Here is a 13,102-nt window from a genome sequence, read left to right on the forward strand (position 1 = left end):
AAGATGGTCAACTACTACACCACAGAACTGAGAGTGCCTATAATTGCAAGCAGGAGAATTGCATCCATCATTCATGTGGGATCTAAGCCACCTCCTGATATAGAGGTGGAGTGGACATCACCATCCCAGGGTCCACAGGATGGAGGAATAAAATATGAATTAGAGAGGCCTTACTGATATTCTACTATAGTACTATTGTGACTAGTAATTGTAGCATTGATCTGGAGAAAGGGGCCATGGGAGTTGCTGAGGGCAGGGAGAGGGAAAAAGAGATGTGATGTGGGGTCATTTTCAGGACTTGGAGTTGTCCTAGATGATATTGCAGGAACAGATGCTGAACACTATATATTCTGCTATAACCCACTGAATATACTGGGGGAAGAGTGTAAACTACAATGTAAACTATTATCCATGTAGAGCAGCAGTGCTCCAAAATGTATTCACCAAATGCAATGAATGTGCCACAATGATGAAAGAGGTTGTTGATGTGGGAGGAGTGGGGTGGGGAGTGTGTGGATTATATGGGGACCTCTTATATTTTTTAATGTAACATTTTTTGTGATCTATGTATCTTCAAAAAAATACACTTAAAAAAAGTGATGGGGTGGGGGGTGCGGAGTGGAGTATATGGGAACCTCATATTTTTTAATGTAACATTTTGTGTGATCTATCAACTTTAAAAAATAAAATAAAATTTAAAAAATGAAAAAAAAAAAGCATATTACTTAGCTACAGTGGTAAAAACAAATGGTATTGACATACAGATAGACAGAATAACCAATGGCACCAAACTGAGAACTCAGAAATAGACCCACTCATCTATGGTCAAGGGATTTTTGACCAGATTGTCAAAACCACCCAGCTGGGCCAGAACAGTCTATGCAATAAATGGTGTCAGGAGAAATGAATTTCCATATCCAGAAGAAATAGAGTGGATCAGTATCTCACACCTTATAGAAAAATTCACTCAAAATGGACCAAGGACCTAAATATAAAAGCTACAACCATAAAACTCTTAGAAGAAAATATAGGACAACATCTTCAAGATCTTGTGGTAGGCAGTATCTTCTTAGACCTTATACCCAAAGAATAAGCAATGAAAGGAAAAACAGATAAATGGTGCCTCCTCAAAAGTAAACACTTTTGTATCTCAAATGACTTTGTCAAAAGGGTGAAAAGGCAGCTGACTCCAATGGAAGAAAAGGCAATCACATATCCAATAAGGGTTTTATATCCATGATATATAAAGAGATACTACAGCTCAACAACAAAAAGGCAAAGGAACTCATCAAAAAATAGTTAAAAGACTTGAACAGACATTTGTCCAGAGAAGAAATACAAATGACAAAAAATCACATGAAAAAATGTTCAACGTCACCAGTGATTCAGGAAATGCAAATCAATACTACAATGAGATATCATTTCACACCTATTAGAACAGCCTCTATTAAAAAGTAGGAAAAGGGGAAGCGGACTTGGCCCAATGGATAGGGAATCCGCCTACCACAGGGGAGGTCCGCGGTTCAATTCCCAGGCCTCCTTGACACGTGTGGAGCTGGTCCATGCCCAGTGCTGATGCGCGCAAGGAGTGCCCTGCCATGCAGGGGTGTCCCCCACATAGGGGAGCCCCATGCGCAAAGGAGTGCGCCCCGTAAGGAGAGCCACCCAGCGTGAAAGAAAGTGCAGTCTGCCCAAGAATGGCACCACACACACGGACAGATGACACAGCAAGATGATGCAATAACAAGAAACACAGATTCCCGGTGCCGCTGGAAAGAAGGAAAGAACCTTAGAGTACCTTCTGACCTAAGAACACCTGCTGTTCTTACCTTGGCTGCACTGCATTTTTTCCAAGGCTGCTTCAACTTTATTTTGGATTTGATGTGAGGGAAAAGACAAGTGTATTTGATGCAAGGGGAAAGATAAGTGACTACTGTATTAGTCAGCTAAAGGGGTGCTTGTGCAAAGGACCAGACATTTGTTGGCTTTTATAAAGGGTATTATTTGGGGTTGAAGCTTACAGTTACAAGGAAGCGTAAGTTACTTCCCTCACCAAAGCCTGTTGCCAAGTTGGAGAAAGATGGCTGTTGACGTCTGCAAGGGTTGAGCCTCCTTCTTCCTCTTAAAGCTCCATGGTCCCAACTTCTTCCAACATCAGCTGTGGGCTGGGATAAGTCTCGTCTCTCTCCTGGGGCTCATTCCTCTCCAAGCTCAGCTTCTCTGGTTTCTCCACAAGGTCAGCTGTAGACTATCAGGCTCTCTCTCTTCCCAGGTCCTCTGCTGTGTCTATGGAGCTGTCTCAACTCCTCTGTGTTCTTCTTCTGTGTGTTTACTTCCCAGGGCTCCAACATCAAAAAAGTTCTACTCTTTGTTCTGCCTTGTGGCAGAGTCCCTGCACCAAGGGAGCAGAGACTCAACATCCTACAGCAGTGGCCCAATCAGAGCTTAAATCATAATTTAATCTAGTAAAAGTGAAATCTCTGAATCCAATATTATCTAATATGCCCAGAGGAATAGATCAATTTACAAATATAATTCAATATCTATTTTGGAATTCATAAATAATGCCAAACAGCTACAATTACCAAATGAGTTTTGAAGGGTGATGAGAAATTAATCAGGTGAACATAGGAAGAATGAGTGATCTTATATCCCAGATGAGGGCAGTATGTGCAGTTCTCAGTGATCTCAGGGCCATCTGCTTAGAGCAGGCTGGCTTACCCTAGCAGCTGGTTGTGGTTCAGGGATTTGAAATGTGGTGGCTTAACGTGCTGAGGTTTGAGGTCAAGTGATTACAGCTATTCAGAGAACCCAGACAGGAACAACCACTAACTCCAACTTCTGAGGCCAACTGCAGAGAAATGTGTGGTAGCCATGGAGCCAAACTGCATACCAAAGAAAACTGGCCTTTGTGCCAGCCCTCAGGTCAGTGGGTCAGAGTAACAGGCCTTCGTTCTTACTTATACCAAGAAACCATCTCTCTTTTCAGTGAGATTCCAAATGAAATTTCTATCTACAAATGGTCTCTCTTAGAAACTTGGGAAGGTCAAGATTGTAATAAAGGACATTTATCCCCTATTGTGATCTGATTAGAAAAGGTGGGAATCATTCTTTCAAATCCTTCCCGTGAGTCTTCAATAATTTATATAATGAGCAAATGCCTGCGGCTCCAGATAGATTTGTTGCCTGTTAGCAGCAGGGACAACCTGAAATACCCTACACCAATCACCTGGCACATCTAAATGTTACAAATGGCATTTTCTTTTAGAACACTCAAGTGCCTTTTTGGGTTGTTTAGTTTTTCAGATGGGAAATTATGAAAATAAGCATGTAATTTTCCTTAAACAACGATAATTCATATAATGGTAATGAGCACAGATCCACCAGCCAGAGGCAAACCAAAGTTCATCATAAGCCCAAAGTAAAGGGTTGGCATGTTCTTAAGTACTATCTTTGAGAAGAATCTGAGACAGCTATAGGTGGTGTATTCATGAAACATCAGTTTTAACTTCACTATACCCACGCAGTAGGTGACCAACCTATAAGGGAATAAAGATTATGCTAGAACTTCTGGCTATAGTGCCTGCTTGTTTCCTGAGGGGGGCCTGTAGGTCAGCAATCCTTCTACCCCACAGCTGCCTACATGGATCCAACCAGTGCAATAATCAGTCAAACAAAGCACTGGCCCGATTCAGCTGAATAAATGTGTGCGCTACTTGCACGCAAAGATACGGTCTGAGAAGGTGCTAAGAAAGTCCTCTTAGCACCTTCTACCAGGTGCTCTGTACGTGATGTCTTACTCTGTAAGGCATTTCATGGCTCCTATTCTACAGATGAAGAAAATGGAAGCTAGTGATCCAGAACTCTGTTTCAAAGCCAAGTGAGAGAGCCATCTCTGGAGACATATTGGCTCCAACTTAATCCTTGTGCAACCTTGGACATGCTAAGAACATCTATATCTCAGTTTCCTTATATTTTAAAGGGGATAATAATACTAGCACATCCCTCATAGAGTTGAGTAAGGATTAAATAAGTAAGCACATAGAATGTCTCAGAATGCCTGATGCCTGGTAAATATTTAGTAAACAAAATAGAATTACTAAGTCTGCTGGATTTCCCTGACAGAAGGGAAATAATTTGTTTTTCAAAATTCTTAGTCCTGAACAAATGCTTTATCTCACTAAATCTTGAGGGAATTCCAGTATGTAAATGGACGGCTGCTATAATTGACGTGGAATAGGGCCTGAGACCAGTTGTCCCCACTTCTCCGCCTGGATTGAACATCACCAGCCTACTACCCCCTGCTGCCCCAGACAAAGTACCCTAATTATCAATACACAGATACACAGGTGCTCCTCTCCCTACTCACCCACCTCTATCCAGCACAGCCAAGGTCACATGTGGACCGCACAGAAACATGGTACTGAGGCCTTCGGATCCTGCAAGTCTCATTCTGAAAATGGATAGGATGTGGCCAAAAGGCTCCCCACTGCCTTAACACTCCATCACCACCCTGAGGTTCTGCAGACTCCCTTGCAGCTGCAGTCTTCTCCCAGACACCCCACACTTCATTCTAGTGATAGCCATGCAACATAAGGACAAAGTCCCATGTCAGTCCCCAGACCCTGTATTAAGAGGTACCCTATGACACATCAAGTCATTCTAATGAAAACACTTAATAACTTTATCATTCTCCTTCAAAACATTCACACATGGAAACAGCACACTTAAATTACAAATGGCACCAAAGTGGCAAGGTCATCACCTTCATTTTCTTGCAGTTTATATTCATTAAGCAAAGTAAAACTTCATTAATTTTGACTGTGCTCATCTGGCATTGATGATCATCTGATGTGGACAGGGCTGAGGTTTATCAGTACATCATCCACCAAGAAAGGGTTTGCCATTAATCCTGGCAAAATCCCTTGTGGACAAATACCAAGACAAAGGCGGTTATGAATCACTGTTATTCTCATGGCCCTTCCAAGAGCCCATGAAAAGAGAGTTTTAGTGGTCTGCCTGGAATTGACAATCCCACACTCTTATCCCTGGTCCCTCATCAGTTATGTTTACTCTAGTTATGTTTTTATTTATTTATTTTTTATGTGACTCTAAGTTGAGAGAGGACACACTCTATACAATAGAACAGTTCATGAGCCCCACCTTCAGGCTGCAGGGCACACAGGGGGCTGAGTGGAGGACAGGACAGTCCTGAAGGCTGTGTTCCTGTCAGTGTAGGACACGGGCATGCGGGGGCTTCAGCAACACAGTGAACGATCTACTCCCCTTGTGGTAAGTGCTGTGGTGCAGAAGTACAGGAGCCAACACAAATGGGCATGGGGAGGCTGGCTTCATCTGTAGTGTTAGCAAAGGCTTCCCTGAGAAAGTGACTTTTAAACAGAGAAGATGCAGGGCTGAGCTAAGGAAAGAGTGCTCCAGGCATGCTGGGGGAACTGAAGGAGATGGCTGATCTCAAAGAGCCAGAGGGGGTGGATGAGCTTGGTAAGGTCAGCAGGGGTGGGCCAGACATTTTGCATCAGTGATGAGAAGGACTTGTTTCTCCCAAGAGCACACGAAGCTTCTGAAGAGCTGTGAGCAAGGGACTGACAAAATCCAGTTTGCATTCCTGAAAGATTCCTTCTGCTTCTGGGTGGAATGGGGACCAGAGAGGACAGGGTGCAGGCAAATGCTACAGGGTGGACGCAAATGTCTTCCTTCTGATGTTAAGCCCCTTCACACTCCACAATCCTCCACAGAACAACGTACCCACAACGGATCCAGAACCTAGAAACTTTAGTAAGATAATGTATTTTTTCTCCTAAAATGCAGACTCCCATTTTTTACACAATTGGTGTTCTGGTTAAAAGAATGTTCTGATTATGCAAGATTACCATAACTTCTGCACATAAATTATGACTCAAAGGATAATACAGTTTATACCAATTAAAACTAAACAAAATTTCAAATTTAATACATCAGTTATCAATTTACCATACAAGAAAAAGGGTGTTAAAAAAATCTAAATTTCTTCTGACTTTTGGACATACTCTGAAATGGCTTGTTACAACTTAATAACAAATAGCTGCTGTATTTAAAGCCTCCTTTCAACTCCTATTACCCTATATAGGCCTCACTACCCTAAGGCCAGATGGCTGCACAAGCCCCCAGGTTCCATCCCAATTCACTTGCACTACACTGTTTTCAAATTACACTTCTGATCAAATCTGTTGCAGTTTTCAAAGACTCTCCAGTATCCACATAGCTGGAAACTTCTCATCCCAGAAATGAGAGTTCTCACCATCTGACCCTGGCTTGCCTTTTCCTTAGCAGCTACACACACCCTGCAGTGATTTACTGTTCCCAGAGCCTGCCCAGTCCCTGTTCGCTCACTCTGGCCTGGATGCAGCTTTTAAGTTGCCTCTCAAGTGCTACCTCTTCCAAAACACCTTTTTCCCAACCCCTCCCAATAGCAGCTATGTTATCTCTTTAAATGAAACTCAGAAAATTCCATTTCAACCTAATTTCCTGCCTCATAGTATAGTCAGTTATGTACTTATCATACCCATTCTCTCTCAACTTGGGACAGGGACTGTAAATTCTCTAAGACTCAGTACAGACCTATGCTCAACCACAATTAACACTTGGCAGGGAAGCGGACTTGGCCCAGTGGTTAGGGTGTCCGTCTGCCACATGGGAGGTCCGCGGTTCAAACCCTGGGCCTCCTTAACCCGTGTGGAGCTGGACCATGTGCAGTGCTGATGTGCACAAGGAGTGCCCTGCCACACAGGGGTGTCCCCCGCATAGGGGAGCCCCACACACAAGGAGTCCCATAAGGAGAGCCGCCCAGCGCAAAGTGCAGCCTGCCCAAGAATGGCACCGCAGACACGGAGAGCTGACACAACAAGATGATGCAACAAAAAGAAACACAGATTGTGCTGCTAACAACAGAAGCGGACAAAGAACACAGCAAACAGACACAGAAAACAGACAACTGGGGTTGGGTGGGGGGAAGGGGAGAGAAATAAATAAAAATTTTTTAAAAATTTTAAAAAAAGAAAATTAAAACAAAAACAAAAACAAAACACTTGGCAGATGGCTTGGCCTCCAACAACCCACAGCCCTCCCCATTCCCACTTTGGGTTTCCTTACTTACCTCACCACCTTCCTTAGGAGTAAATGGTACTCCTGCCCAACATGAACATGCCTCTCTAGGTCCTGATCCCTCTCATTTTCTCTCCTTTGGGTCTCTCATCCCTCTCAAAATGTCAATGTCTTCTCCATCCTTAGGGGGTGGGAGCACTTCTCCTATCTCTTGAAATCACTACCATCTCTCTTTCTCTTCCAATGTCATCACAGATTACTTGAGTCTTCTCCTGCCCCACTACCTCTAATTATGCATCTCCTTCCATCCACCCTCTTTCCTCTCGAGAACTCTTCTACAACATGGATCTGAATGCTTCACTTTCCTACTTTAAAAGGACCTTATGTCTCCAAAGATTTGAAACTACTACCAACTGGAAAGACTGTGATAAAGAATAAGTTACAGAGAAGCTAAATATCAAAAGACAAGAAAGTAAACACCAGTTGGACCACCTAGAACCACCTCAATCAGAATCAGAGCTCGTCAAAACTCACACAACCTTAGAGTTGGAAGGGACCTCAGGACATCCCACCCAAGCCCTTCCTAGCCTATGCCTCCTTGCTGCCCTCCCAGTCACTCATTTCCACAACTTTCTTTATAATTACTGTCCTGCCAAAAAGAAATGTCCTTAATTCTTTCAGGACCAAACGTACCCTCCCCAGCCCCTGTGGTCTACTTTCCCTTTCCTCAGACAATTTTGCTGACCTCTTAGTCCTCCTGATTTCAGGCCCTTTATTCTTTCATACATCCCTTGGCCCAGAGGGCAGTCTTCAAGGTCCCAACAGCTACCAGCCACACCAATGGCATTTGTCTGCTTCTAGCTCTCACCCTCACATTCACCAAAAAACCTCCTCTTCCATCTACATGAAGCATCCAACAACCTAATTTACAATTCCTCACCTCGTCTCTCCAAGTGACTATTGTCTTCGGTCTGCCCCACCACCTTCCTGGGCTTTTTCTGCTTCCCTGACTCCTTCCCCTGCAGCCCCCTTAAGTGACTATTCCTCAGGACGCAAGCCTAGGCAGCTACAGAGTCTCCCCATGGGAGCTCACCCAGCCTCAGGGCTTTAGCTCACCCATGACACAGGATTCCCAGGCCAGAGTCCTTCTAGATCTCTATCTACCAAAGCCATGCATGAGGAACATTCTATCACTTCATGATCACGTCTCATTATCATCAGTCATGAAAATGTTACGGACAAAGCTGGAGATGACCCCAAGATACCATTTAGTGTAGCCCTTTGCTTTTGTGGATGAGAACATCAGTATAACAGGGATGTAGGAGAAACCCATCTTTATGATAGGATCTTTGCTTAGCTCCTACTGTGTGACAGGCATGCAACTGGGTACCATATACACCATCACTGAAGAACCACAGCGCTCCGCCTGCCCCCCCCCCAAGAGTGAAGAAGAAGGTGCATGCAAATGTTGAGAATTCTGAATTTGACAAATCTGTACCTCCTGGCAAGGCTGAATAATACTTTCCGTTCAGTTCTTTCATGCAATGATTCTTCCTCCCTGGAAGTGGCCAAGGTGAATCTGTCACATGAAAGTAATTTCCTTACCTTCGAAACAGAGCTAAAAACTCAGTGTGTCATATTGTGCTATTAGTCAGTAAAAACTGGCTAGTCACCTGCTGTCTGGAGTGTAGGAATTGAGGCCTGAGGCAGAGACCAGGAGAGAGATTCCAGAATCTCACTGGCCTGGCAGAGCGGCATGGGCCCTACTTAACCACACTGCTGCCAGGGCAAGGGCTACCTCCAGTGCTTTCTTTCCATCTTGTGGGAAACTGTATTAATCTTTACAGTAATAATCCTTAGAAAGTTATTTTTAATTTTTCCCCAGTAGAACAGAAATAATCTTTAATTCTCTCTGTAATGTGCACACGAGATAATTTCAGAAGAGTGTTTCCTCATCTGAGAGCAGAAAATGGCATTTGCAAAGTCCAATATGGCAATAAAGAGAAAAGTCTGATTAAAAGTTCCCTAAATGACATGAAGTATCACACTCAAATGAGCTTCTTGTGAAGGTCTATGCTATGACTTTACAGAAATACAAGCAGGACAGATCATGAGGTGTTTCTACTGAATATACTCAAACGTCTGAAGCAAGACAGCTATGGAAATGTTAAGTTTGGGCTCCTTATGTTTTGTGTTTCTTAAGCAGCTTTGGAAAATGCAAGGAAGATGCAGGCTCCAATATAGTCATCTCCTTCAACTATCCTAGACCATTTTCAAAGCAGCATTCCCTCTAACTGTCTGGGCAGAGTAGGGAAGTGGGCTTCGAGCTTCTTTCTCACCCTCTGGAGTCTGACTGTGTGTGTGTGTGCCTGAGTGTGCGTATGTGTGAGTATTACATCAAAGTGAGAAGTACTGTTGGACGTGTAGGCCCAAGGCCTTTTCCCTCTTCCTACAGAGGGTAAATGAATCTGGTAAGGAATTTTTTAAAAAAAGTGAATTAGAAGAAAGCATCTCAGTCAGAACCATATTATTAACCAAATACTCTCACTTAAAGACTTAGAAAAATATCAATTATTTACTGAACACTAAGATGCTAAGCAAGGTCACATGTGTGAAGTAAGTAAAATTGTTGTGTGAAAGAAGCTGTATGTTTAGAGACAGACTTTTTTCTTATCTTAAAACAAAAATTAACAGAAGACCAACATCATTCATATTTACTGGGACAGTTCTTACATATTTTTACTAAGCCTTGAAAACACAGTGAGATGCTTAGAAAAATCCAAACATCGGTCGTGTCATGTAGGATAACATCCCACAGAATCTGGCAGTGAAAGGGCATCGAACATCTTGTCACAGGCCAGCTTTATTGCACAAAGCTCAGGTGCCTTTCTTGAATTTTAGAAATATCTATTTTAACCCAACCTCTAGGGGAGACCAATGCAAAATGTTCAATAGGCTTACTGGGTACTTGATCATCTACATAAAACTATTACTAAACCCTAGGAAGTTATCCAAGTCACCCTGACCTTGAAGTTACCCTTGCAGGGTAATGGGCAGAAAACTGTGTGTGAGAAGACATGTCTGTGGAGTTTGTATTGAAATAAGGCTTTAGAAAGGTAAGTGTCAAACATCTGTCATCTGGTTGCTTTTGCATCATAATCTTCACTTAGAAGTCCAGAGACCTAGGCTTTTCTTGAAGCGTCCTAAAGAGGGAAATGAGGAAAAGGAATAATGCGTTGGAAGAGCCCTTATAGGTCATCTCATGCTACTGCCCCATTTTATACATGAGGAAACCAAATCCCAGAGAAGTGAAAAGACTTACCTCAATGTTCTCTAAACTTTCTGCTCAAAGTAACACTTCTGACAAGCAAGATGCCTACTTTTCAAAAGATACATTATGGTCAGCCTTGTAGTTTCAGGGCCATGAACTCAGACTTGATTAAAGAAAGGACTCATTCGAGAATCCTCAGGACCTTCCAATTACGGCTAACCTGCCTCTCCACCTGCCTCCAGGTAAATACTTTGGTTTGAGATCCTCAGCTCTGGGGATGCAAGAACTGGAGACCAAAGGGTATGGCTGAGATGGTAAGAGGGAGGGGGAGGTCAGGATGCAGAGAAGAGGGTGGGGAAAGGTGATCAGGAAAGAGACCCAGACTGCCCTTGTGGTCAGAGACCGACATACAGTTCCACAAAGCTGGCACGCAGGAAAAGTTTGTTATATGTTAAATAAAAATACATCTTCTCCCTGGTGCAATATGACACACCTGCCACACTGCCATCAGTGAGAGCTTCCCCCAACAGCTCTTACTCCCAGTGTTCTTCATAATCTTGCTCCCTCAAATTTATAGTATTGTCAGAATAAAAGTGATGAACCCAGTTCAGAAATCAGCCTTCATTCCATCAGATTTCTGAGCACAGAGATTCTGACTGTAGTCAGGAAATACACACAGAAGAAAGATTGGCCAAGCATAGGCTGACAGACAGACAGAGCTGTGCTCAGACTTGAAGATTGATGAGATCAATTTGGAAACCATTCTGCCTCCATCTTCTAGGTTATAGATGTCAGTAATTTTTTAGCTTCTAAGCCTCATGTTTCAAACTATGTCCTTCCACAGTTATCACAGTCATCATTTTATATCACCCACAGAAAATGAGGCACTTTATTATAAAGTAGCCTTTTAGAACTTGTGGTACCTATACAGGTCTTATTCAATTGAACTGGTTGGTTAGAGAATAAAAACATTAAAAGATGGTTAAACTCAAAGTTAATAAACAATTGAAAAAGCAGTAGTCCAGTTTTATATTTTAGCTATAAAATGTACCAATAGGCATTAAACTTATGCTTTAAAGTTAAACATTAAATTTAAAATGATCATCAACTTTTTATCACTCTGAAATTTGTCAATAAGCATTTGATATATTTAGTAACTTGGTCTTCTAGAGAGAGGTAAGGAAAAGTTCCAGTTAATACACTCTTCTGAAGCAGGGGCCAGGTATGTTTCTCACCACTGAATTCCCAGTACCTGGCACATTAACGTTTGTTGGATAAATAAATGGCTCATAGACAGGTGACAAAATGGAGCAGAATGAGCATTGTCTGATCACCCCCCTAAAATCAATTTCCACTTGACTGAACCTAAGAGCCTATTGTGAAGGTTTAAGCAAATATTTCAACAAGCTGCATATGGTGTGATCTAGGGTCTTTGAAAGCTTTCTTCCTCTGGTACACCATTACAAATTGGAGCATCAGTAAGAACATTCAGGCAAGAACAAATGTCACCATCCTCACCTGCCATGTCGATGGCAAAAGGCCTGTCTGCTCTCCAGCCGGTGTACCAACCAACGACTCTGCCATTTTCCACCAACGGACGTTCATAGCGTCGCCCACCAACCAGCCCCACTGGCCAGACAGAGACCTTGCGCGTGGTTCGCATCTACGAAAAGGGGAAAGAGACATACTTAAGTTTCCTTAGAGAAAAGAACATGAAGAGAGGAAAGGAATGTGAGCCACATAGAAGAAATGGGGGTAGGGGAAAGAGAAGTAGGGGCAGATTTCCAAAAGTTGAAGATTTGCAAACAGAACACTTCCATTGATAGACTGCAATCCTAATTCATTGCTGTTTGGCTGCTCAGCACCATCAGCTTTGTACCAAGTCATATGTTTAGGCAGTGACTTAAGATAAATAAAGTGGATGTCAATACATGAACGTCACTTATTTTAAAGCCAGGTTGTGACTATCAGATATTTTCTATTCTGTTTCAGAGCTGAATCTTTTAAACAATACTTCTGCTGGGAGGCGCTTCTTTCCCCCCTTTAGGAAACTTTAATACTCAGTAATCACCTTCATTCTGCGAAGCCACAGGAGCCTTCTTTCTCTGAATTTTTTTATTGCTACGGATACATAGAAATCCTGGCAGGGGACATTAATAGTGGGATCCAGGCAACAGAACAGGCAACAGGCATCCTCAAGAGTGACAAAAAGAAAAATGCACACTAAATTCACCTGCCTTTCAAGGGCAATTTTGCTAAATGAGAGAAGAAAACACCTCACACAGGATGAGTAGCTTGTCCTCTTCTGGCCCACACTGTTGTACAAGTAGAATCCTGGCTAAACACAATCCCCAACGAAAAGCTCTTTGCTGAATTTCTTTAGGGAGAAAAACACGCTCACAAGAAAAGCTGCTAAAACCAGGCAGCATTTTGGGAGGAAACCACCGTCACCACCACCACCTTCTCCCTCAACTCAAGTTGAGTGAGACCACCATCAGTCACACAACACCTTTGCGCAAACTAGAAAAAGATCCCATGCCCTCGAGCAGTCGCACCCCATGCTGATGCCCATGATTTGGCCATCAGGGTGTGGGATGCGCTTCATTCATCCTCTCAGCTGGATGGGTCGTTTGCAGGGCACAACCTGCACACCTGCAGAGGAGCTCCTGTTGTTGGGGGTAATTTAATTCCAACACCAGTGGGTTACCTTCCATTGCTATACAACAGGAT

The 13,102-nt window shown here is 42.9% G+C and overlaps 1 protein-coding gene across 1 annotated transcript in view; it reads right to left on the bottom strand.

Moving 5' to 3' along the window:
* Positions 1–13,102, bottom strand: part of B3GAT2 (beta-1,3-glucuronyltransferase 2) — a 96,318-nt gene that overhangs the window by 40,202 nt on the left and 43,014 nt on the right. Inside the window, exon 2 of the mRNA XM_023585877.3 lies at positions 11,891–12,035. Coding sequence (XP_023441645.1) covers positions 11,891–12,035 — 145 coding nt within the window. The remainder of the gene's footprint in view (positions 1–11,890; positions 12,036–13,102) is intronic.

The sequence above is a fragment of the Dasypus novemcinctus genome, chromosome 11 (assembly GCF_030445035.2).
Source record: "Dasypus novemcinctus isolate mDasNov1 chromosome 11, mDasNov1.1.hap2, whole genome shotgun sequence".
In the NCBI taxonomy this organism is placed as follows: Eukaryota; Metazoa; Chordata; class Mammalia; order Cingulata; family Dasypodidae; genus Dasypus; species Dasypus novemcinctus.